We start from the raw sequence: 27680 nt of genomic DNA, 5'->3' as shown, positions 1-27680 counted from the left end.
AGTTCAGTTTTCTTTAGTGTACTGTACAACAGAACTTTCTGCAATGATGGGAAAGTTCTATACCTGTGTACATCAAGAGAGTAACTGCTAACCACACATGTGGTCACTGAGCAGGCAAAATATGCTTATCGTGACTGAGCTGAATTTTTTATTTTATTTAATTTTACTAAGTTTAAATTTTTAATGTGTCTAGTGGCTACTGTATTAGACAGGTTTTTTTTTAAAGATTATTTATTATCTGAGCGAGAGAGTGTGCATACAAAGAGGGGAGAAGGGGAGAGGAAAAGAGGAAAGAGAACCTCAAGCAGACTCCCTGCTGAGCACAGAGCCCCAAGCAGGGCTTGATCCCAGGATCCTGAGATCATTACCTGAGCCAAAATCAAGAATCATGCCTAATCAACAGAGGCACCCAGGCATTCCTACCATATTGGACAGTTTAGCTCTAGACTGTGAGCTCCTTTAAGACAAGGACCAGACAGATTTTATTCATTTTATCTTAGCATAGCACATAAGTACACAGAAGCTGCTTAAGTAAATGGAGAAAGCAAGCAGTGAGAAATCATAGTGACTCTCATGAAGGAGACGGGACATAAATGGAACCCTAAAAAATGTTTTAATGTCTATATTATAACAGGATTTAAAGATCCGAATAGAGTAATATAGTACTTATTCCAGATGGAAGCCTGGGAAGGATAATACCCAAAAAGCTCATAAATAGGTATAAATGGTATAAATATCCTCCAAAGGGAAGATCCCTGTCAACCTTAGTGAAAAGTGAAAACTTCTGAAGTGAAATAATCAAATTTAAAGTTTCAAACTTAAGGGACATCTTCATGGCTCAGTCAATTAAGCATCCAACTCTTGGTTTTGGCTCAGGTCATGATCTCAGGGTTGTGAGATAGAGCCTCGCATCAGGCTTTCCATTCAGCGCAGAGTTTGCTTGAGATTCTTTACCCCTCATTCTCCCCCAGCCCTGCTCCTCCCCCTTCCCACCTTAAATAAAGAAAATCTTAAAAAAAAAAAAGTTTCAAACAAGAAATATGGGACTGGTTGAAATGTCATGACACCATGATCCTGAATCAGCGTTGAGGGGCATGTTGAAATTCCTCCTGCTTTATTACTTTTTATTTTATTTTAAATATTTTATTTATTCATTTGAGAGAGGGAGAACACGAGCAGGGTGAGGGGCAGAAAGGGAAGCAGACTCCCTGTTTATCAGGGAGCCCAATGTGGGGCTTGACCCCAGGATCATGACCTGAGCGGAAGGCAGATACTTAACCAACTGAGCCGCCCAGGCACCGTAAAATTCCTCCTGCTTTAAACAAACTCCAGCTATTACCCCATTTGTCTACTTCTGTTTACAGCAAAGTTTCCCAGAGGAGTTTATTTAACTTACTGTATCCAATTCCCTTCCCATTCTTTACTGAATCCACACCAATTAAGATTTTTACCTCAGCTGCTCCAATCAAACTGCCCTGGCCAAAGATCCATAATGATCTCCACTGTACTAAATCCAATGGTTATTTCTTATTGCCTTATTTGATTTCTCAACAGCTTCTGAGGTAGCATATGCCTCTAATCTCCTTGAAACACTTCCTTCACTTGAATTCCATATCAGACTCTTCTGGGTTCTTCCCACCTCAATAGTTAATCCTTCTCAGACAACTTTGCTGGTTACTTCTCATGTCCCCTACCTCTGTGCACTGTAATATCCCAAGGCTCAGTACTTAGTCGTCTAATATACTCACACCTTTGGTGAGCTCATCTGTGACAGGACTAATTATTATCTCAATGCCAAAGACTCAAATTACTGGTCTCCAGCCTGGACCTCTCTCCCCTAAACTCCAGACTCATTCAAATGGATATGTAATAAGCACCTAAAACTACAAGTACAAGCTACCCTTGATAAGATTAACAGCTGACCTCTTATCAGAAAACACTGAGGCCACAAGGCAGTGGGATGGATAACATTCAAATTGCTGAAAGAAAAAGATAAGAATTCCTTTTCTAGCAAAAATACCCTTCAGGGTGCCTGGGAGGCTCAGTTGGCTTAGCAACTCAGGTCATGATCCCAGAGTTTTGGGACTGAGTCCCACGATCAGGCTCCCTGTTCAGCGGGAATCCTGCTTCTCCCTCTGATGCTCTACTGACTGAGCTACCCAGGCATCCTGACTACATTTTCTATGATTCCAAGTTATGGTCTGAATTATGTCCCCACAAAATTCATATGTTGTAGCCCTACCCCCCCAATGTGAATGCATTTGGAGACAAACTTTAGGAAGGTTATATTAATGTTAAATTGAGGTTGTAAGAGTGGGGTCCTAATTTGATAGGACTAGTGTTCTTTTAAGGAGAAGAGGCACCACAGGACTCTACACGCCCACACAAAGAAGAGGCCATATGAGGCCACAGCAAAGTTGCCTATAACCCAGAATTAGAGGCCTCACCAGAAACTGTGATGAGGCACCTTGCTTTTGGATTTCTAGCCTCCAGAACTATAAGAAAATACATTTCTGTTACTTAAGCCACCCAGTCTGTGGTATTTTGCTATGGCAAAGCAAACTAATACATAACATTTATATGAAATGTCCAGATCGGTAAATACATAGGTATAGAAAGTATATTAATGGCTGTCCAAGGCTAGAGTTTAGGGTGGAATGGGAAATGGCTGCTAATGGAAAGAGGGTTCCTTTTTGGGGTGATGGAAATAATCTAAAATTAGATTGTGGTCATGGTTGTACAACTCTGTACATACTTAAAAGCACCAAATTGCACACTTTAAATGGGTGGATTTTATGGGTGAATTTATGTGTATTAGATCTCAAAAAAGCTATAAAAGAGAAAGATATTACTTTTTTTTTTTTTTTTAAACAGTGGCATGCTGCGTACCATTCCTTAAAAATGAAACAACTCACGGCCAGCTATTGATTTCAGCTCAGGTCATGATCTCAAGGTTGTGAGACTGAGCCCCATGTTGGACTCCTCACTGGGCATGGCACCTGCCTAAGATGCTCTCGCTCCTTCTCTCTCTGCCCCTCTGCACACAGCACTCTCTCTAAACAAACAAAAAACAAACTGAACAACTTACCAAATATTGTATAATTCTGGGAAGAAATGTAAAACATGGAAGGTATTTCCTAACAGAAATGGAAAAGGATTTCAATTGCAGTTCTTCTTCAGAAGTCTTTTCAAATATTGAAAAAGAAGTTGCACACGCTATAAAAAATGCCATCGTTGTCACAACTGAAGGGATTAGGAGTTCATCCTTCAACAGAAGAGGTAGCATACTGTAAGGGAAAACAGAAAAAAACATCAAAAGAGAACTGCTAATTCAAAACATAGTCACTTTGTAAAAAATTTTTAAATGAGTTTATGAGAACTATATTGAAAATATATAAATATTGGTTTGACTCACCTAAATGTTGACACAAGTAAGAACCAAGTAGACATAAAAGGAATTTCACTTAAAACTAAGCAGACTGGTCTAAAATGATAAAGAAAAAATATCTTAATCTTAGGAAACAGAATTTCAATTCTTGTGAAAAATATAAATACATTATATCTGTCTGATCTTTGGGGTAGCTAAACAAACAAATAAAAAACAGCCAGTAAGGTCTCCATATAGATCACTGGTTCATTTTTTTGGTATCAGTCCAAACTCAGTGAGTCTAAACACAAACAAGGTATCAACGCCTCCCAATAACTGAAAAACTGCTTCTTCCAATATTCCATTAATGGAACTTTTTTTCCTTGTCATACAAACAGCAGCTTATAGAAAGGATCAGATAAGCAAATTCAAACATTCAGAGAAAGAGAGCTTTTTCATGTTGCGTCCTACTTGAGAAATAAATTAATTCCCAGTAGAGTGGTTTCAAAGTTCTTTTTTTATGACCCTCCATGTTACATATTACTAATCTAAGTTAAAAACTAAAGTTATAACCGACAGGATCGTCCTCTGCCATGGAATTGAGAACAATGGAGAAAGAAGAATTATAAGAGGAAACAAGTTGATTATGGTAGAAGATAAGAGGAAAAAACAAGTAGGAAGCAGTCAAACAAAAAGAGCAATAATATAGGAAGAAGAGGCATAATACCAATAAATGGAACTACAGGCTTTATGACAAAGCTTAGGGTCATAGGTCCCAATTCTGTGACCTCCTTACTTGCACCACTGACTCATTACCTTCTGGATTCTACTGTGGCAATGCTCGAGAAGAAGGGGACCTGGATGACCTTGAACAAATGATTAATTTAACCATCTTTCTTAGGTGTAAATGGAAATAGGAGTAATAATACCTTATATTGTTACATAATTGAAAGAACTTTTTTACAAGTATTATCTAACTTTTTAATAAAATAACTTTTACTAATGATGGCAGTTGTTGAATACTTGTTGCTATTATTATTGTTTTTATCATTATTATTTTGGGTCTCCTTATTTTATTTTTTAAAGATGTATTTATTTATCTGAGAGACACAGTGAGAGAAGGAACACAAGCAGGGAGAGTGGGAGAGGGAGAAGCAGGCCTCCTGCCAAGCAGGGAGACTGATGCACGGCTTGATCCCAGGACCCTGGGATCATGACCCAAGCCGAAGGCAGATGCATGATGACTGAGCCAGCCAGGTACCCCTTCGGTATCCTTATTTTAAAAGGTTTGAGCATTCTCCTCCTTTCTTAGAAGGATGACTTTTCCCCATATCAACCAGCATATGAAATGTAAGGCCTGAGATTACAAACTGATTGAAAACTACCACACTAAAAGAAAATACTAGAGGATTTTCAATTTCACTACCTGATGCCTTTTAAATCAGAACGTATTCGTTTAAAACATGCACATAGTAGCTGCTCAATAAATATTATTTTCTCTTTCTGGGTCTTAACTTTCCCATTTATTCATTCAGTATTCATTTTTTTTAGGATTTTATTTATTTGTTTGAGAGAGAGAGTGTGTAAGAGAGCATGAGAGGGGAGAAGGTCAGAGGGAGAAGCAGACTCCCCACAGAGCCAGGAGACTGATTCGGAACTCAATCCTGGGACTCTGGAATCACGACCTGAGCCGGAATCAAGACCTGAGTCAAAGGCAGTCACCCGACCAACTGAACCACCCAGGTGCCCCATTCAGTATTCATTTACCAGATACAAGTATTTACTAAAAACTTATGTACAACAACTGCTCTGAAAGGAATACAAAGAGGAATATAACTCAGCCCTTGACCTCAAGGTACTTAGTATTTATATTTAAGCAGCAAAATCCCCTGCATCCTAACCTCTTCTCTGAATCTTTTCCTTCACCACCTTGTTGAAAACAAACCCTTGCTCCCTTCGCCTGAGGAAAGTGCTGCCTCAGCCCTCTCAACCTCACCTGTTTTGTTGTAGTTTCCAAAGCCTTCAAACAACTTGACCCGGAGCGAGAGAACTTTTTTGGTCTCTATCACTTCTTCCACATCAGTTCTCCCCCTCTGTACCCTAACAATCTCCATGTCCTCAGGCTTTATCCCTGTTAGTCCTCATCTTTGTCATCATCCAACCACAAGAGTCACTTCCCTCATTACTCAGTCATTTCAACTTCTTACTCTCTACAAACCTATTCATCCTCATTCCTGGCAATTTTTACATAGATGATTTTCCAATACCCTGACATCTCATTTGCTGGAACTCCTCTCTTCAAATGATCTCATCTTTATTATCCTCACTAGACAAAACCACAAACCTAGAAAGACCTAACTCTCCTCCTGTACTTATTCCAAAAATACTGAGCAACTGCTCTTCAGGAAAACGTTTACCCACATTAACTGTTTCACTTTAAAGAATTATTTATTTTAAGAGAGAGAGCCGAGAGGACAGGCAGAGAGAGAGAGAGAGATAGAGAAAATCTCAAGCAGATTCCCTGCTCAAATGCGGAGGAGCCAGAGGCAAGGCTCATCTCACAACCCTGAGATCAAGACCTGAACCAAAACAGAGTCAGATGCTTAACCGACTGAGCCATCTAGGTGCCCGTTTTCACTTTAGATACGTGATCGTGATATTCGAGTGTCTAACAGCTACTGTGTATTTCTCTAGTCTGTTCACATGTGTCTCTTAAGAAAAATAATCCACACCTTCCCATAATCTCATAATCCCAACAGCTCCAACCTGCTCTTGCCTAATGACCTTGCCTTCCACTTCATTAAGAAAATTGAAATAAAAGAACTTTTACAGATCCCACCATCACATCACATCTCTTCTCAGCATCAGTACCAATATACCCTGTTGCCTCTTTTTATTAAAATGAACTATGCCTGCATCTGTCCAAAGCCAGTCCTTCCATTTATGCTCTGGGTCCGATCCCATCTCCCTTTCCAAGGGGTATCGCTTCAACAACCCTTAACTCCCTCCTGTACCATCAGTGTTCCCTCTCTACAGACCATTCCCACACCATTATTTCTCCTATCCTAACACCTTAAGCAACAAGCCTCACTTGACTCTAATTTCTCTACCAATTATTGCTTTTATTTTTTCTCTCCTTCTCAGCAAAACTTACCTAAAGAACTGTTTACCTGTCTCACACCATATATAAAAATGAACTCAGGGGCACCTGGGTGGCTCAGTGGGTTAAAGCCTCTGCCTTCGGCTCAGGTCATGATCCCAGGGTCCTGGGATCAAGCCCCGCATCGGACTCTCTGGTCAGCAGGGAATCTGCTTTCCCCACTCTCTCTGCCTGCCTCTCTGCCTGCCTCTCTGCCTACTTGTGCTCTTTCTCTATCAAATAAATAAAATCTTAAAAAAAAAAAAAAAGAACTCAAAAGGAATCAAAGACTTAAATATAAGAGCTAAATCCATAAACATCTTAGAAATAACACGAGAGTAAGTCTTTATTACCTGGGATTTGGCAATGGTTTGTTGGACATGACACCAAAAGCCCAAGCAACAAAAAGAAATAATAGATAAATTGAACTTCATCAAAATTAAAAACTTGACAGTTTTTAAAACCTTAAAAAATGCTCAACATTATTAGGGAAATGCAAATCAGAACCACAATGAAATACCATTTCATACCCCATAGAATGGGGCAGGGGTTGGGGGAAGGAAAATAACAAATGCTAGCAAGGATGCAGAAAAACTGGAAACATCATATATTACATTACTGGTGGGAATGCAAAATGGTATAACTGCTGTGGAAAACAGTTTGATGGTTCCTCAATCAGTTCAATACAGAATTACTATTTAACCCAGAAATCCCACTCCTGGATGTAGACTCAGGCGTACTGAAAACAGGGGTGCGTGGGTGGCTCAGCCAGTTGGGTGTCTGCCTTTGGCTCAGGTCATGATCCCAGGATCCTGGGATCTAGCCCCACTTCGGGCTCCTTGCTCAGCAGAGAGCCTGCTTCTTCCTCTCCCTCTGCCTGCTGCTCTGCCTGCTCGTGCTCTGTCAAATAAATGAATAAAATCTTAAAATTAAAAAAAAAAGGGGGGGTACCGAAAACAAATACTCAAACAAAAACTTATGCAGGGATGTTCATACTGGCGCTATTCACAGTAACCAAAAGGTGAAAACCCAAATGAACAAAATGTATAGCCACACAATGCAATAATTTTCAGGCATAAAAATGAAGTATTGGGGCTCCTGGGTGGCTCAGTGGGTTAAGCCTCTGCCTTTGGCTCAGGTCATGATCTCAGGGTCCTGGGATTGAGCCCTCAATCGGGCTCTCTGCTTGGGGGGAGCCGCTCCCACCCCTTCTGCCTACCTCTCTGCCTACTTGTGATCTCTGTCAAATAAATAATTTTTTTTTTAAAATGAAGTACTGATACTTGCTACAACATAGATGAACTTTGGAAATATTATATTACATGAAAGAGGTCAAACATAAAAAGCCAAATTTTATGATTCCAATTATATGAAGTACCCCAAATAGGCAAATCCAGAGACAAAAAGTAATTTAGTGGTTATAAGAATTGAGGGATGGGAAGAGAATGGGGATTGACTGCTTAAAGGGTACAAGATTTCCTTCTGGGGTCATAAAAATGTTCTGGAAGTAGATAGTGGTGATGGTTGCACAGCACTGTGACCACTGGTATATTTTGCCACAAATAAATTTTAAAAAATAATCTATAGCTATCTCCACTTTCTCTCTCATTATTTCTTTTTTTTTTTTTTTTAGATTTTTATTTATTTACTTGACAGACAGAGACCACAAGTAGACAGAGAGAGAGGAGAAAGCAGGCTCCCCACTGAGTAGAGAGCCCGATGTGGGGCTCAATCCCAAGACCCTGAGATCATGACCTGAGCTGAAGGCAGAGGCTTTAACCCACTGAGCCACCCAGGTGCCCCTCTCTCTCATTATTTCTTAAACCCATCTTAATCAGGCTTTTCCCTGCATCACTCCATCAACATTAGCCTTGTCAAAGTCACCAATGACTTCCATTTTGCTGAGGCAAATAGTCTGTTCTCAGCCCTCATCTTGAGTGATCATCTCGTGTTTTTTCCCCTCAGCTTTATTGATATAATTGACATATAACATTGTGTAAGTTTAGGATGTACACCACAATAATTTGATAAAGGCATATATTACAAAATGATGATTGCAATGTTAGTTAACACATCCATCAATTCAGTTACCTCTTGCGTGTGTGTGCAATGAGAACTTTTAAGATGTATTCTCTTAGCAACTTCCAAGTATATAATACCTGTTAAATATTACTATGTACAGCCACCATGCCACACATTAGATCTCCAGAACTTATTCATCTTAAAACATTCATTTTGACCACCTTCGCCCATTTTTCCTTCCTTCTCCCCTGCCCCGGCAACCACCAATCTACTCTTTCTATGAATCAGTTTCTGAGTTTTGATGACTTAGATTCCTTATTTATGTGAGATCACACAATATTTATCTTTCTCTGTCTGACTTATTTCCCTTAGCATAATGCCCTCAAGGTTCATCTATGTTGTAGTAAATGGCAGGATTTCCTTCTTCCTTATGACCTAGTAACAGCTCAAAGTGTGTGCGAGAGTGTGTGCCATGAGTGCATATATAGTATACATTTTCTTTATCCATTCATTCGCTGATGGATATTTAGGTGGTTTCCATGTCTTGGCTACTGCAAATAATGCTACAGTGAACATGGGGATGCAGACACCTCTTCAGGATCATGATTTCATTTCCTTCAAACATCTGTGGGATGGCTGATCACATGGTAGTTCTATTTTAATTTTGGGGGGAACTTCTATAGTGTTTTCCATAGTGGCTATACCAACTTATATTCCCAATAAGAGTGTACAAGGGTTCTCATTTCTCCACATCCTTACCAGTACTTGCTATCACTTGTCTTTTTTATAAGAGCCATTTGATAAGAGCCATTCTGACTGGTATAAAGTGTTTCTCATTGTGCTTCCGATTTGCATTTTCCTGATGATTAGTGATGTTGAGCACCCTTTCAAATACATGTTGTATAGCTTCTTGGGGAAAATGTCTATTTAAGGTCCTTTGCCCATTTTCAAATTGTTTTTTACTATTGAGTTGTATGAATTCCTTATATATTTTGGAGATTAACTCCTTATCAGGTATATGGTTTGCAAATATTTTCTCCCATTCCATAAGTTGCCTTTTCTTTTGTTTTTTTTTTTTTTTAAGATTATTTATTTATTTATTTGACAGACAGAGATTACAAATAGGTAGAGAGGCAGGAGAGAGAGAGAGGAGGAAGCAGGCTCCCCGCTGAGCAGAAAGCCCAATGAGGGGCTTGATCCCAGGACCCTGGGATCCTGACCTGAGCTGAAGGCAGAGGCTTTAACTCACTGAGCCACCCAGGCACCCCCATAAGTTGCCTTTTCATCTTGTTAATCATTTCTTTTGGTATATTGAAGTTTTTTAGGATGTCAGCCCACTTACTTATTTTTCCTTTTCTTCCTTGTGGTTTTGGTATCATATCTAAAAAATCATTGCTAAGACCAATGGCAAGGAGCTTTGTTCCTATGTTTTCTTCTAGAAGTTTTATCGTTTCAGGTCTTACATTTACATCTTTAATCCATTTCAAGTTAATTTTTGTGACTGGGGTAATATGATAGGTGACTCATGTCCTTAAAATACCTTCTTCACTCAGGACACCAACTCTTGTGGTTTTTCATCCTACCTTTTAGCCATTCCTATTTGCCTCTTCTCCTAAGACCTCTTAACACTGTGTGGTCCAGGACTCAGTCTCTGGTACTCTTCTCTGTATATACTCACTCCCTTGGTGATATCACCCAGTCTTATGACTTTGTCCTCTTTACTGACAAACTACTAAATTTGTATCCCCAGCTCAACCCCCCTCTAGAACTGCACTCATATGTCCAACCCAGACATACATCTAAATGCTGACTCAGCATCTCTGCTTGGACGTCCAAAGACCTGTCCAACACTGAACTTGCAACCCTCTCACCAGGTCCACATCTAGCCTAATCCTGTTTCACTGTCAATCTTCCCCATTTCAGTTGATTGCTATTCTATCTTTCCAGCTGCAAGCCAAAAACCATGGACACACATTTGATTTTTCTTTTTCTATCACATGCTACATACAAATCACTAGGAAGCCTTCTGGTTCCTTTTATACATCCACAACGACCACTTCCTGCTTCTTTTATTATTGTCATGTTCGCAGTCACCACCATCTCTCAACTGAATTACAGTAACAGCCTTCTAAATGGTCTCCATGTTTTCTTGCTCCGTACAATCTATTCTTAACATGCAGCCAGGATGATCCTTTGATTTTTTTTAACAATTTTATTGAGATAAAATTAATATACAAAGAGGGGCGTGTGGGTGGCTCAGTTGTTAAGCATCTGCCTTCTGCTCAGGTCATGATACCAGGCTCCTGGGATTGAGCCCCATACCAGGCTCCCTGCTCAACAGGAAGCCTGTTCTCCCTCTCCACTCCCCCTGCTTGTATTCCCTCTCTCACTATCTGTCAAATAAATTTTTAAAAATTAATATACAAAGAATTGCACATATTAATGTATATAGTTTGATAAGCAGAGTGATCTTTTTAAAACATCAAGGGGCACCTGGGTGGCTCAGTTGGTTGGGCATTTGCCATCAGCTCAGGTCATGAACCCAGGATCCTGGGATCAAGCCTGCTTCTCCCTCTCCCTCTGCCTGCTGCTCCCCCTCCTTGTGCACACTCGCTCTCTGTCATATAAATAATTTTTTTAAATCTTAAAAAAAATAAAACATCAAGTCAGATCATGATTCCCCAACACCCCTCCCAAGCCAAATTTCCTAATGTGACCTATAAGGTCCTATAAAATTTACACCTCTGTTACCTCTTTAACTTAATCTTTTATTAACCTGCACTTTGACTACTCCACTCTGGCCACACTGGTCATTCTGTTGTTCACTAAACATCCAGGCTTATTCCCATCTTAAGGCTTCACACAGGCTGTTCCATCTAGAATGTTATTTCCTAAATACCCCAGCTAATTTCCTCAGCATCTCCAGTCCACTCCAGTATCTCCTCACAAGGCCTAACTTGACATCTGTATTAAAATTACAACCTGAGGCATCTGGGTGGCTCAGTGGGTTAAAGCCTCTGCTTTCGGCTCAGGTCATGATCCCAGGGTCCTGGGATGGAGCCCAGTATCGGGCTCTCTGCTCAGCGGGGAGCCTGCTTCCTCCTCTCTCTCTGCCTGCTTTTCTGCCTACTTGTGATCTCTGTCAAATAAATAAATAAATAAAATCTTTAAAAAAAAAAAATTACAACCTGTACTTGCTTCTGTACCCTCACCTCCAACACTCCCAACTTCCCTTATCCTGCTTTATTTCTTCCTCAGGGCCTTTATTACCTTCTAAAACACTATTTAATTTCTTTTTATTTTTAATTTAATTTATTTTTATTTTTATTTAATTATTAGTGACTATCTTTAAGAATGAAAGCTAAGAATGTAGGGATTTTTATCTGCTTTGTTCATGGATATATACCAAGGGCACAGAACAGTACCTGGCAAACATAGGCACTCGATTAATATTTATTGAATGAAATATCTATTTAATGATAGATTAGCTAGGAACGACCAAGAAAAACTTTTAATGCTGACTTTAAAATATTTTATCAAAATTATATTAAGCCACGCACTATTATATATAACCTAAGTATAGCTGTAGAGTAGGAGCTCCCAGAAATTCAGGGCCCAAGAGCTAATTTGAATCGTCAGGTTACAGATCACTGAATGGACTGCCTTAGTATGGGGTAGAAAATCTGGGGAAAATACATGTGTTTGAAAGCAAACTTTTCCATAGTTTCATCCCCTTGCACTAGGAATGTGTGGATGGCCAACCAAGCCTCACATAATAGTGAAAGAAACTAACTCAGGTTTAGACTTTGGGGGATGAAACTAAGCTGTCCTCCTGGTCTGCAACAATGTGAGACTATTTAGTTCCAAGCAAAGAAGCTTTCCACATAGGCAGCCCAGCTTACTATAAAGCTCTGCTTTGAGTTTTTAGTTCAAAGTTCCACCTAATAAACGCAATTTATTGCAGAATAAATTTGTCATTGGTTATTCTTTACAGGGATCTTCCATAGGAATGTAGCAAACACAGGATAAGGGGTGGGATTGATCTAGGGCAGGATTCAAGTACTCCAAGGTGTTCTGGACAAATACTATTTTAATATTGGAAAAATATACCCCCACTGTCACCCAATTTCTATGATAACCAGGAAGAATTTTAATGCTCTTAAAACAAAGTAGTCTGACTGGGGATTGCCAATAGGGTCTAAACAAAGGTTTTGGTTTTTGTTTTAATATTTTATTTATTTATTTGACAGAGATCACAAGTAGACAGAGAGGCAGGTAGGCATAGAGAGAGGGGGAAGCAGGCTCCCTGCTGAGCAGAGAGCCCGATGTGGGGCTCGATCCCAGGACCTTGAGATCATGATCTGAGCTGAAGGCAGAGGCTTAACCAACTGAACCACCCAGGTGCCCCTTCATTTTTTTTTTTTTTTAAGATTTTATTTATTTATTTGACAGGTAGAGATCACAAGTAGGCAGAGAGGCAGGCAGAGAGAGAGAGGAGGAAGCAGGCTCCCCACGGAGCAGAGAGCCATTGGGCTCAATCCCAGGACTCAATCCCAGGACCCTGGGATCATGACCTGAGCCGAAGGCAGAGGCTCTAACCCACTGAGCCACCCAGGCGCCCCCTAAACAAAGGTTTTGATAAAAGAAATAGCAAGGGGTCAACATATGAAAGTCCCGAAAGAGGTGAATGAAGACAACAAAGCTAAATAGATATGGAAATGAATGAAATGAAAAAGGCAAAGATGACAGGCTCCAACCTGAGGAAAATCTCTAGCATATAAATAACATATAGGAAGAAACAGAAATAATTATGCCAGTAATAATTCTATGAAACTTTTTCAGTTTAAAATATTATATTTTAAAAGAAGTAAAATTGTAAGAAATCATTATGGAAAAATATAATTTTATGAATAATTTTATGCAACTACATAGTAACATTTGTGTGGTTTTGTTTTGCACTTAGGTGATTATATGTAGCTAATAAATTTATGTATATATAATAAACGCATAGTAATAAATAAATAAAACACAACATTTTTACTTACAATGATACCAAGAGAATGGACTTTTCATGTACTTGGAAAGAAAATAAAAAGAATGACAGTGCACAGCTAACCTTTAAGAAAAAGGGGGGAGAATGAGATATAACAACTTATAAACTATAACAGTTTAATTATGAATCTAAATAAAAATCATCTGAAGTAAAATTTTAAAGCCTAATGTAGTTTCTATCTAGAAGGAAAATATCTATACAACATTAATGCATATTTTATTCAAATACAGAAAGACATTGCTTGAAAAAATAATGATTATAAAGCTATACTTAACCATCTAAAACAATTTCACTCAGACTCAATTATTAATAAACAAAACTACTAAATACTTCAGACACACAATCAGACCTTCATCCCCCCCCTTGGAATCTCTGACAATTAAAAGGAACTGAAGGACAAGAAGTTCAAAAACACCTCACGAAACAAATGTGGGTATTAAGAAGGGCACATATTGCATGGAGCACTGGGTGTGGTGCATGAACAATAAATTTGGGAACACTGAAAAAAGAATTTTTTTTTAAATAATGAAAAAGTAAAAACAAATCTATTTTAGTACATTTTTTAAATGTACAATTCAATAAAATATATTAAATGTTTTATGAAGTCATCATTTGCTATTTGGGGTTTAAAATTAAAATTACTTAGGTCTATTATCAGAAGTTTATGATCTGCATACTGAACATCTATCTACACACATGCAATCCAGAGCAAATCCTATCTACACCACTTTCTAATTACAATATCCACCCACTTCTCTCCATTCCCCCATGCTAATAGTGGGAAAGGAGTGGTCTAAGCCACACTCATCTTTCTCCTGGACTACTGCAATAACCTCCTAATTGGTAACACTCTTGCTTCCTTACAGTCCATTATGTACTCAGCCACCATATCAGATCATGTAAATTTCCCTGTTTAAAATCCTCAAATAGCTTCTCATTAACACTGAGAATAAAATCCAAACTCCTATCTTGGTCCTGCCTTCCTCTTCCAGTCTATTTCTTACTATCTCCCTCACGCACTTCACACCAGCCACTTCATACCTGTCCCTTTTTGTGCTGAGCATGCCAAACATGTTCCTGCTTTAAGAAAAAACTTCATTTTATCAAGTCAGAGCACAGATCTTCTTAGTGAATGGTTCCTTCTGGCTAGTCATTCAGCTCAAGGCCTAAATGTCACTTCCATAGACAGGCCTTCCCCTGTTCAAGCTAAAGTATTGCCCCACCAGCACTCCTTTCATATAACACTATTTTCTTCATAGCTCCATCACTTCCAGATATTTTCTCATGAACAAATCTATTCTGTTTACTGTCCTTCTCCTACCATTGGCATGAAAGGCCCCAATTAAGAGAACCGGGATATGAGCTGTCATTCACTTACACACCAGTACTTGGAAAAGGACCTGGCACATTAGAGGGCACTCAAAATATGCTACTTGAGTAGATTAAATATGATCACCCTGCTGCTATACATACATTAGTATCATACCATCAATTACCTCAATTATAGGCTTATATTGAGAAATAATTCAATCTTTATTGAAAGGAAAACACTTTGAAATAATTATTTTTTATATATATATACATATATATATGTATATATATAATGGGAAATGTTTTCAAAGTTCTCAGGAACATTCAGTAAGAATTCAAAACATCAACATTAATAAGAAAAATCATTATTATAAATCATATTTAGTTTTTTGAAGATAATGGTTTATATACTAAAACAGCAAACAGAATAAATTAGGAGATTAAGAGAAAAAAAAGTTTTTTCTGGATTATAATCCTAAAAGTAATTACCTCTAACACTGCTACAGTTACTCAAACTCTGAAATTCCACTCGATTATCTTTGAAAGAATACCTTTATTTAGCATGTTATTTCCTAGAAAAATAACATAATCATATGTAAGCTTATAAATATTTCAAGTTAGGGCTATTAACAACCTCAGAGCATTATTATTATTCATTCTATTCTAAAAGTCCTATAGAATAGTAACAGATGATGTAGAATGCTCAGAGTTCATTCTCAGAATGAAACAAGAAATTGTCAATAAAAAGGTAATAAAAAAGAAAAGAGGAACATGAAACTATTGTTTTGTACTGTGGTACCCATATGCACTTCTGAAGTATTTTACTGTTATGCTCTGTTCTGGCTTGTTTTTGAAATGCAATAAAGTAAGTGCCCATCTCAAAAGTGAAATCCTAATTTCTAAAATGTTGTCCCCTTATGAAGCCCATTAAGAGTTTTAATAAACTAAATTTTCTTGAATATCATTTTAGAGACCAAGGCATAAAGGAACCAAATTTTAAGTACCACAGAAATACAACCAGGGAGGAATTTGTGAGCCTACTCAGAGAAACCCAAAGTTGTAGGAAATATAACCAATTCATCTTCAAACTAACACAAGTCATCTTCCTCAAACAGGGATCTGTCCCCTATCCTCAAAAAGCTTTTTTGGCTCTTTTGGCACACAAATCAAACTCTTAACTTTTTTAAGCCAGCATTCAAGGTCTTACCCAATTTGAGCCTTTTCAACTCTTATCTCCCACTATATCCTTTCCTAACCTCAAAACACACACACACACACACACACGTCACACAAATTTCACTGTATGCCATTCCCAGCATTCCCTATCCTTTCCACCACTGTATCCAAGCTCTTCCTCCTGCCTTGAATTCTCTTCTGCTACATAACCTCCTATTCCAAATCTTGCCCAGCTTTCAAAATTTGGTTCCAATTCCACTTACTCTAAGAAGCTGTCTAAAATTTGCCCCAAAGTAATATTTCCCTTTTCCATACTATCACAGCATTTAATGTGTAACTAAAAGAACTTACTACCTTCTACTTAATAGCATAATTATTTAAACATATGTCTATTCCCACTCTTTTCTTCTCTGTGTTCCCTAATACAAAGCAGAAATTAAAGAGTTGTTGAATTAAACCAAAAGATTCTGATTATTCAGCCTAATATAAAACACAGCACCAAAGTATGTCTGACACTCAATAAATGTTGACCAAATAAATGAATACCTTATTTCCCAGTCCAGTAAACCCCATTCAGAGGAAGAAAATAATTACCTGTATTTTTAAAAGATCAGTTGCAGCAAGAATTAAGTATTTAAAATAATGAGAAACTTACCAGAGTAAATCTGAATCCTCTGGGAGAGGGCTGAAGTGTTAATTTTATACATGCAGGAAGCAGGCTCAATAATGTAAAACAAAAGCTAAAAAAAAGAATAAAAATAAAACATTTGTTTTCTCTATAGAGCTATGTAATTAAAGCAAGGAAATATTGTTTAATATAAGGATCACGTTACTTACCTTGTTTATTTCAAATTAAAGGTTTTCTTATTTATTAAATGTAAACTTAATGCCAAATATTATTTAAATAAAATCCATTCATTGAAATATTTATACACTTTTATATGTAATTATATAATACAGAAAAAATATTATAATGGTTATATTACTTATAGAAAAGATACACAAAGATAGATAGCTAACACTAGCAAACACTCAAAATAAGAAAACACTACCAGGCATAAAAAGACAGTATATATTTGTAACACAAACATTTAAAAAATTTACTCACAAAAGAACCTCTCACAAAAGTTAATTGATTTTCAGCCCATGGTAAATCAGAGAGAACAAGTTAGAAAGGGAGTGGGTAGCTGCTAGAGCTACTCCTAGTGATGGCCGATGGGCAGGGAGGAAAAGGAACTCAATGAGCAGAGCCATGTGGAGCCATTTGGTACCACGGCAAACAGCTTTTGCAAGCCCTAAGGACAAATTATAACACAATAACTGATCTTCCCCCTGTTGGTGGCTTTGTGGTGTGTCAACTTGGCTTGGCTGAATAAGCTTTTAGATACAGTGGGCTACAAGGGATATTCTTAGAACTGGAGGACAGAGGGAGGCAGCACCATTATGTAGCATGCACACACACACACCTTCTCCCAGTTATTCAAACACTAATCTTGGAGCTGCTGAGGCGACTTTGGGCAGATGTAATGAAAGTTTCTCTTCAGTTGATTTTAACTTAATCAAAAGGGGGATTCTTGGATGGCCTGACTTAATCAATTAGAAGGCTTTTAAAAGAGAGCTTAGGTCTGCCCTAAATTGAGATTCCAAACAGCAACTGGGTTTGAATTGCTCTTCCTCCCCCTTAGATACTCTTTCCTAAATGCCTGCCTTGTGGACTTCCAGTTTGTTCAGTCAGATCTCCTGACGGTATATGCCAATTCCTTGTAATAAATTCACACGCACACACACACCCTCCTACTCATTCTTCTTCTCTGGTTGAACCCTGATTGATACACCACTGAAAATTACGGCTCTTCAAGATAATGTTTAATCATGTTTAGTAGACTTTGTTTAAGGAGGAGGGAAATAGGTAACAATCCAGGAAGATTATCACTTCACATACTTCAAATAATAATTTTGGTATATAAAGGGATAGGTAGTGTTATGTGGAAAATTCACTAATGAAGAACACCTCATTCCCTAATGACACCAGATAAATGAGATATTACCATAATACTTTTAGAGAAGAGCTTCTACAACACCATACTCGAACTTTATATCTCTTACCTGATTATGATCTGGATGTGACGTGGCAAAATATCCTTGATCTTCAGAAAGATACTGAAGCTGCACCAAATATTGGCCACTTTATCCTTAAAAGAGATTTGTGAATTTTACATTCTGATATAATAGAAATATTAAACTCTATCAAAGTACAGCCCATGATTTCTAAATAAACTTTTGAGACATAAAGCTTTTGTTCACAACTGTTTTATAGCTGAGTTGCTTAAACTCTCCAAGAACACACGCACACACACACACACACACACACACACAAGCATTTTTCGTTTTTTGCAATGAGAGTTGACCTAAATCACAAGCGAACCGTAATCCAGACATTCCCAAGAAATATTTATTATTTTTCAAAGAACAGCACACTATCCCTAAATACTTAAGTTACTCATCTTTGGACATTTTTCTAGGAAATCTTTTTTCCTAATTTGTAGAACACACATTTTTTGGACCCATTTTATCACATACCTAAAATTGTCTCAAGTATAACCTACTAACAACTCACAATGACAAGAGTTAATTGCTAATAAATCAAGGCATTTAAATACATTAGCAGTTGTGGTAGGATTGCTTTCAAAATTAAATTTGTAACTACAGCTCTCTGCTTGTGAAACCCACCCTCTACACAGCTGCTTAACTCACAGCTGTGTAAGAATAACATCAAGAAAGTAACTATCACTGACAACTGCACCATCCTACTTCCCCCTGTCGATCAAAGAAAATGCTCTTCAGATTTTGAGGGTAGCAAGGGAATGGAGATGGCCAGCAACACTATCAAACATGTATGATACACATCTCTATAATTATTGTGATAAATACTATTTTTGAAATGGAAGGCAAGGCAGAGAACCAAGAAGATTAGATGGAGAATTAACTTTTCTTTATATAGGTTTTAAGGTTAGAGGAAGTATTAAGAAGAACACAGTTTTCAAAATTCACACCACAGCTGGGCCATGTACAAGCTCTGTGAATCTCTGACCTCAGTTTTCTGATCTACAAAATGATACAATAGCTACTTCAGTCAGACCTATTATGAGAATCAAATAAAATCACATGTGAAGTATGTGGCACCTAGTAAGAGTGATGACAAGAATAGTGATGATTTGTGATTATCACTATCAGGACCAGCAGCATCCCCATCAACATTTAAGTCACATATGCCTGTTCCAATCACACACCAAACTCTTTCTTGGTCTCTTTCAAAATGCTTGTACCATCCTACTATAGATCCGGTGAAAGATAATCTATAGCAATTTATATATTTAAAAATTAGAAAGATATATAGGCTTTTCTAATTCTTTTTAAAAGAAATGTTTATCAAAAGCAAATTATCTATAATATGTTGTCTCTGTCTAACTTTATTAAAAGGCCTTTTTGTTTCAGAAAAATGGTTTGTTTAATTTAATTACTAAATCTAAATCATCAAATTATCCACGTAATAAAAGTTTAACAAGAGTGATTAAGCTAGCATTAAATGAAATGAAAGAGTCTCATTAAAAAATTACTATGGATGAAGGTTATATAAGGAAATTATGAGATCTTGCTGAAGCAAACATGATTTAGTTTAATAAATAATTTCCTAAGACTAAAAGGAGAATATAAACCAAAAAAATTACAGAGCTGTTAACTTTGTAGCTGCAACTTCTCATGCTCTTTCACTGTGGATTTTATTTCATTAGAAAAATATATAACTGAAGGGTGCCTGGGTAGCTCAATCATTAAGTGTCTGCCTTCGGCTCAGGTTATAATGCCAGGGTCCTGGGATCAAGCCCCACATTGGGCTCCCTGCTCTGCGGGGAACCTGTTCTCCCTCTCCCGCTCCCCCTGCTTGTGTTCCCTCTCTCGCTGTGTCTCTCTCTGTCAAAAAAATAAATAAAATCTTTTTTTTTTTTTAAAGAAAAATATATAACTAAATTATGGATTTCATGATGGCATAAATATTATCTATTCATTAATGTACTAGAAAACGCCAGCTGAGCTAGAGGTTATATACTGGATTAAATAACTGGCAAGGAATGATTGCAAGGGGAGTAGCTGAAGTTACTACTCCTTGTGTGTCTTCTATATGAAATCCCCAGAGGTCACAGCAAAATAGTGTTAATAGAAAGGAGTAAGAAGAAAGTACTTAAACATACCTCAAATAATCCACGATCAACTGGGAAGAGTCTTCTTAGAACTTGCAGCGTTTGCTCCCTTTCTGTAAAGAATGGCAGCCAGCAGAGAATGAAGGAAGCCACAACTGTACAAGACAGCTTAATTAACAAAACAAACCTAGAACAAAAACAAAGGTACCCAGTAAGACAGGGAGAGATTAATAATACTGAGAAATCAGTCTCAGTCTCACTGAGATAATAAATATAAATGTATAGTCATGACAAATCTATGCTACTAACATTAACATGGGAGTCTACTCAAATCAGAGTTAAGAAATTCACAATTAATAAGATGTATAGCTTTCCAACAAAAAGACTATCACCGTCTTAATTAACATTTAACTTACACGCTTTTCCAATGCAGTCATGAAGAAAAACGTCAAATTGGGATGTATTTCTATTAAGTATAAAATGTAATATGCTCTAAATGGATGAAATCCTATAGCAATGCTCTAACAAACCAATCCACATTACCTCTGGTAAATGTACATTGATCAAAATATTCCTCTTGTTAGGAAGATTTAAAATAAAATTAGAGAACAGGACTTAATCTCTCTTCCAACTCACTCCACAGTCAACACATTATTAAGAAATCACCCAAAGGCAAAAATGAAAGACCACTTTCTTCCTGGTAAGTATGCCAAATAGATTCTCTCAAGTACTTTTTAAAATTCTGTTGTTTAAAAGCCACTCACCCCTCTCCTTTCAGGCCTTTTTTAAGACACTTGCCAAGCAAAAAGCAAAAAAATGGCAAGGAGTGGTAAAGTTCCATCTGTTTATAATTTATAGCTAAGCAAAATGCCAGTGAGCCTAGCAGGTCCCAGTCACAAGACACTCCAAGAACACCCCACAAAGCAAAGCCAAGACTCACAGAATTATATATGTTCCTATGTCAAGGAAATTAACTAAATAATTAAAAGAGATAGATCTTATATTTTATAGAGTATATTTCATATGTGATTTAAAAATAATATATAATGAAGGCTATTTCTAAACAGAAATTGGAAGTATTGAGGTGATAAACTAATATGAAATTGTATATAATGGCCTCAAATACATCAAATTAACTGCTAAACAAACAGAGCAACTGATTTGCTTAGATTTAAAAGATCACTAAACAGTTAACACATAGCTTTGTTTCTGTTAGACTATCTCAGAATATTACTATAATAACATACCAAAATCTAGAGAATAAAACAATGCTCCAAAGTAAAACACACAGACACACACACACACAGACTTACTGATTGCCCCATACTTTCTTCTATAATATGCATCAATATTATAAATTAATATATGACTGATAACCTTATTATAGTAAAACAACATCACAGTTAGACTTTGCAGTTCAAAATGGTTGAGCTGATCTCTCACATTTACCTCCACTCCTTCCTGAGACCCCCCTAACGTGACAGGGAATTTTATTTCTTTATTTTTAATTTTTTAAAAGATTTTATTTATTTGACAGAGGGAGACAGCAGGAGAGAGCACAAGCAGAGGGAATGGCAGGCAGAGGCAGAGGGAGAAGCAGGCGCCCCACAGAGCGGGGAACCCAATGTGGGGCTCGATCCCAAAAGCAGACATGTAACCAACTGAGCAACCCAGGCACCCAGATGGGGATTTTTTTTTTTTTTTAGATTTTATTTATTAATAAAATAATTAATAAAATTTATTTGACAGAGAGAGATAGACGGAGAGGCAGGCAGAGAGAGAGAGAGGGAAGCAGGCTCCCTGATGAGCAGAGAGCCCGATGCAGGACTTGATCCCAGGACCCTGAAATCATGACCTGAGCCGAAGGCAGCAGCTTAACCCACTGAGCCACCCAGGCGCCCCCAGATGGGGAATTTTTAAAAGTAAATATTCACAGCTGTAAAGAGAATAGGAAGATGAACTACAACAGATGAAGATTTCAACACATTTTCAGAAGACAGAGGACAGAGAAGCATAAATAAAATAGGACAGAAGAAGCCAGAGCTTAGAAAATGCAGAGGAAGGCTGAATAAGCAAGGAGCCAATCCACTCTGCAAGCCCCTAGAGAACTCAAGAAACACCAAGTAGGTTAGAGTGCTTGAGTAACATGTTGAAAACAGGAGGATTAAATGAAAATGCCTACATGGAGGCATTTTCCTTACTCCTACCCCACCTTACTCCTATGCAGAGGTTATCCAGGAACCAAATATCTACCCCCCAGGCAACAGAAGAAGGAATATTTCTCCAAAAAACATGGAATTAACTATCCAGGACAGCTAGTGTAGAAGTGAACACCACAGTGTAAAACCTCCGCATTCTGACACTTATGGAGCCTAAATGTTCTGGCCAGCTCCCTGCCCACTTACCCTACAGGGGGCCAAATACACAGAGAACTCACACGCAACTTTTTCTTCTGCCTTATTCTTAAATAAGAATAGATACATTAGGATCAAACAGACATTTTAGAAAAACCTGTAACAAGAAAAAAACCCAAAATGAAAAGGGGAAAAAACTGACCTTAGAAGAATGGAAATAATTCAGGGAATAGTAGAAAAAGAGTAAATTTAAATTTAAGATAGGATTAATTAAAAAATGAGATTTAATAAAGTATTAGAGATAAAGTCATGATAATCTAAACCATAAAACAAAAGATAAAGAGATGCCCAAGACGGAGGTGAAGGGGTGCCTGGATGGCTCCAACAGTTGAGAGGCAGATGCTTGATTCTGACTCAGGTGGTGATCTCAGGGTTGTGAGATCAAGCCCCACAAAGAGCTCCACGCTCAGTGGGGGATCTGCTTAGGATTCTCTGGTTTCTCTAGATTCTCCCTCTGCCTCTCCCCCGACTCACATGCACACACTAATAAATGGGTAAATCTTATTTTAAATCTTAAAAAAAAAAAAAAAAGACAGAGGTGAAAACTCTAACATCTGTCTAATAAGCTCAAGAAAGAGTAAAGTGAGAAAATCATTGAAGAAAATACAGAATTTCCCAGAACTGAAGAACATGAGTCTTCAAAAAGAATGACTCACAGAGTATCCAAAACAACTGTTGCAAACCCCATGCCTAAACAAATCACTGTTAAATTTCAGAGCCCAAAAGGTAAAAAAAATAGTAACAGCAGCAGCAGTAACAACAGATAATAATAGCAATAAATAACTCATATAGAGCTTAGTATCTCTCAGGTACTATTTTCTTTATATATAATATTTCACTTAATTGTCAAAACAAGCATACAGGGGTGCCTGGGTGGCTTATTTGGTTAAGTGTCTGCCTTCGGCTCAGGTTATGATCCCAGGGTCCTGGAATCAAGCCCCAAATCGGGCTCCCTCCTCTGTGGGGAGTCTGCTTCTCCCTCTCATCTGCCCCTTCCCCTGCTTGTGGTCGCTCTCTCAAATAAATAAAGTCTTAAAAAAAAAAAAAAAAGGCATACAAAGTGGGGCACCTGGCTGGTTCAGTCAAAAGAGCATTGATTCTTGATCTCAGGGCTGTGAGTTCAAGCCCCACATTGGGCACAGAGATTACTTAAATAAATCAATAAGTAAACATTTTTAAAAAGGTTACAAAGTAAGGGTAATTATTATCCCCATGTAACAAATGAAGAAAGTACACAGTGGTTAAAAAATGTGTCCCCACAAAATGACATAATCCCAAAAGCTTCAAGACTTTGATTTTTTTTTTTTTTTAAGATTTTCATTTATTTATTTGACAGACAAAGATCACAAGTAGGCAGCGAGGCAGAGAGAGAGGAGGAAGCAGGCTCCCCGCTGAGCAGAGGGCCCGATGCGGGGCTCGATCCCAGGACCCTGGGATCATGACCTGAGCCAAAGGCAGAGGCTTAACCCACTGAGCCACCCAGGTGCCCCAAGACTTTGATTTTAACCACAGAGGAAATCCACTACAAATTTACCAGAATGGTTAAAGTGAAAATGACTGACAGTTGGTGAAGATGAGCACCTGGAAATCCTACCTTGTTTCTAATGGCAGTGTGACTGGTATAACATGCTTAAAAATAATTTGGGAATATCTGAAATTAAACAAGTGCACACCTGGGGCACCTGGGTGACTCAGTCAGTTAAATGTCTGGTTTTAGATTTCAGCTCAGGTCATGATCTCAGGGTTGTGAGTTCAACCCTGTGTTGGGCTCCAAAAGAAAAAAAATTTAAAAAAAAATGTAATGGGTAGAGACATTCACGAGAATGTTCATAGCAGCATACTCATCATAGCCAAATCCTGGAAACAATCCAAATGGCTCTCAATAATAGAATTATGTGTATTCATTCAATGGAATATAGAGCAAAAATACCAACACAAAGGAATACCTAATGTGCTGTCTCTCTTATATAAAGTCCAGAAAAGGAAGAAAACAAACTATAAGATTAGCAGTTAGTATGTGGCTATCTTTGGAAAAGGAAGAGAAAAGTACTTGGGAGTTGCACAAGTGTAGATTTATACAAGCAATGTTTTGTTGTTGTTGTTGTTGTTTTAAAACAGGTAATAGTATGTTGATGCACTGAGCCACACAATTACATTTTGTGTGCTCTTCTATATGACTGTTATATTTCAAAGTAAATATAATTTTAAAAATCTTGTAAACTTTTTTCTTTATATCAGTGTCCCTGATATTACCAGAGTACCAGATGGCCATGATCCCAAAATGCAAAACAAACAAAAAAGTCAACTTGGAAAGTGGACAGAATAAAAACTGATTTAAATCTTTTCTAAGTCCTTTGACAAATACACATATTAAATTTGTTATAACTAAAACAGATTGGCTTCAAAAGGCTATTAATCAATCATGTTGCTGTGGATTATGTCTTTTTTTTTTTCCTTTGGGGACAGATGGGGACAGACAGTAACAGTTAACACATGAGAAGACAAACTGGAGAGCCATGTCCAGATTTTATCAACTTTCCTCTAAGATTTCCTTTAAGAATGTTCCTTCAAAAAGTTACACACAGGGGTGCCTGGGTGGCTCAGTGGGTTAAGCCTCTACCTTCAGCTCAGGTCATGATCTCAGAGGCCTGGGATCGAGCCCCACATCAGGCTCCCTGCTCAGGGAGCCTGCTTCCCCCTCTCTCTCTGCCTGCCTCTCTGCCTACTTGTGCTCTCTCTCTGTCAAATAAATAAATAAAATCTTAAAAAAAAAAAAAAAGTTAACACACATAAAATCCACATAGATTATAATTATTCAATTTTAGTTCCCCAAAGCTTGCAGTTACCACCATCTGTAAGAGAAACATCTTGGTTTCAAACTGGAAACTGATTGTTTTCCTTTTATCAGTGTCAGATGACATTTACAAAAGAGAGAAGATAGTGATACCTCTTCAGAATTAGGAGAGCATAACCATACTTGGCACTCTTTTTCCAACTTTTTAGAAGAGCTAATCCATGACCCACATTTTGTTCCCAAGCTAAAGGATGTAAAACAGCAATTCTACTTCTAATAAATCTGTACTTTACCCTTAAAGTAAAAGCCTGGTGAAAAGATTCTTTTATATTGTTGTGAAAAATAGTTCATATAAGCAGGTGCCCTAGCAAATAAGACATTTACATAACATTATACACACTAAGCCCAGATTTCAAAATACACAGCTGACTTCATTTCTAAATTAGTAAAGGATACTGAAAATGTCCATAGTCGATAAGAATAAGGCCTGGATACAGCAATATGCATAATACATTAGCAATCTGTAAAGAAAAATATTGTGAAAAAGCAAAGTAGTGTTACTCAAATCAAACAGGGTAAAACTGCTGTTTGATTTAACAGAGCAAATTTCCCCTCTCACCTTCTATTTATCAAAATATTCCTTTTTACAAAACAATTCTCTAAATACTAAAGTTTTCATGGAGTTGACAGAATACTTCAGTAAAAAGGAAATAAAAAGTCACTAAAAGGTATTTGTCAGAGAAAGCACTTTTAGATATACAGATCAAAGAAGTTAATCTAATGACTGACTGGTATAAAATGACCCAAAGGAATATCAGTTAAATGGGAATAAGAGAATATACAATGACTTATCAAAATGCCTTCCCATTTAGTCATTCTCATAAACCAATTCAAAATTCATTTACCAGTAAAGCCATAATAAATTCAGCATGCTGTGTAATTCAGCAGTACATAACTTCTTAAATTCAATGCATCTTGGGGCGCCTGGGTGGCTCAGTGGGTTAAGCCTCTGCCTTCGGCCCAGGTCATGATCTCAAGGTCCTGGGATCGAGCCCCACATTGGGCTCTCTGCTCAGCAGGGAGCCTGCTTCCCCTCTCTCTCTCTCTCTCTCTCTCTGCCTGCCTCTCTGCCTACTTGTGATCTCTCTCTCTGTGTCAAATAAATAATAAAAATCTTAAAAAAAAAAAAATTCAATGCATCTTATTACTAGAGTAGAACATTAAAATTAGGGACGCCTGGGTGGCTCAGTTGGTTAAGCGGCTGCCTTCGGCTCAGGTCATGATCCCAGCACCCTGGGATCGAGTCCCACATCCGGCTCCTTGCTCGGCGGGGAACCTGCTTCTCCCTCTGCCTCTGCCTGCCTCTCAGCCTACTTGTGGTCTCTCTCTCTCTCTGACAAAAAAAAATTAAAAAAAAAAAAAAAAAAAAAAGAACATTAAAATTATTAGTCTAAGGCAAGTTGATGTTTTCTAAATGAAAATTAATTGACAAAATAATCACTGCCCTACAATAGCCTATTGCCCAAAGCATGGCTTCTATATGCTCTATACTTTAATAGTTAAGTCAATAAAATATTTCAGAGATGATACTTCAGGTTGCTTTAAAACTTACCTTTTTCTTGGTTGAGATTTCTTTTAAACAACAACAGTATAAAATCACTGCAGGTATATAAATCAGCAAATCAGCAATTAACACTGAAAAAACAAGTAAATCATTTTAAACATGAGTCTGTTAGGATTTACAATAACCTATTAAGTGCTGTCCTCCCCACTCCAACCTCGAGTGGGAATTCTGTTAACAGAGGCTCTCTCACGCACTCTGGACAAGGCCTTTACATCTAGCCCTTTCCATCCAGTCCCTTCACCTATGCCTAATTTCAATTGCTATGGTGCTACAATTATGATTAAGAGTCTCTTAATTTTCTCTAACAAATTCACACATTAAATCAATTAGATGTATCCAAAATTGATTCCCTCTCTGCTCTGAGACTTAAAAATTAAATATACTCAAAGAAAAGGAAAACAGCATTTTTCGCCAGGATCTGTATATCCCAAATTATCTGGTATGAAATGTGGCAAATCACGTATGAATTCTTTTTAAATGTTAATATTTATAAAAACTTCATAAATTTGCTAATTAATGCATATAAAGAGCTTGACAGACCCAGGCAAGGAGGAAACTGAAAAAAAGTTTAAAATAAAAAAATA

General features: G+C 37.5%; 1 protein-coding gene across 2 annotated transcripts in view; it reads right to left on the bottom strand.

Moving 5' to 3' along the window:
• The window catches only part of ALG6 (ALG6 alpha-1,3-glucosyltransferase), a 68976-nt gene that overhangs the window by 911 nt on the left and 40385 nt on the right, over nucleotides 1-27680 (bottom strand). For both annotated transcript variants that reach the window (XM_032844893.1, XM_032844894.1), the window contains 9 exons: nucleotides 27085-27167; nucleotides 25929-25993; nucleotides 21029-21214; nucleotides 20316-20451; nucleotides 18175-18260; nucleotides 16724-16808; nucleotides 13574-13644; nucleotides 3416-3484; nucleotides 3089-3287 (listed from right to left, as the gene is read on the bottom strand). In XM_032844893.1, coding sequence (XP_032700784.1) covers nucleotides 3089-3287; nucleotides 3416-3484; nucleotides 13574-13644; nucleotides 16724-16808; nucleotides 18175-18260; nucleotides 20316-20451; nucleotides 21029-21214; nucleotides 25929-25993; nucleotides 27085-27167 — 980 coding nt within the window. The remainder of the gene's footprint in view (nucleotides 1-3088; nucleotides 3288-3415; nucleotides 3485-13573; nucleotides 13645-16723; nucleotides 16809-18174; nucleotides 18261-20315; nucleotides 20452-21028; nucleotides 21215-25928; nucleotides 25994-27084; nucleotides 27168-27680) is intronic.

Source organism: Lontra canadensis, unplaced genomic scaffold (assembly GCF_010015895.1).
Source record: "Lontra canadensis isolate GAN:19392208 unplaced genomic scaffold, GSC_riverotter_1.0 scaffold158, whole genome shotgun sequence".
In the NCBI taxonomy this organism is placed as follows: domain Eukaryota; kingdom Metazoa; phylum Chordata; class Mammalia; order Carnivora; family Mustelidae; genus Lontra; species Lontra canadensis.
This window is presented reverse-complemented; position numbering and strand designations above follow the sequence as displayed.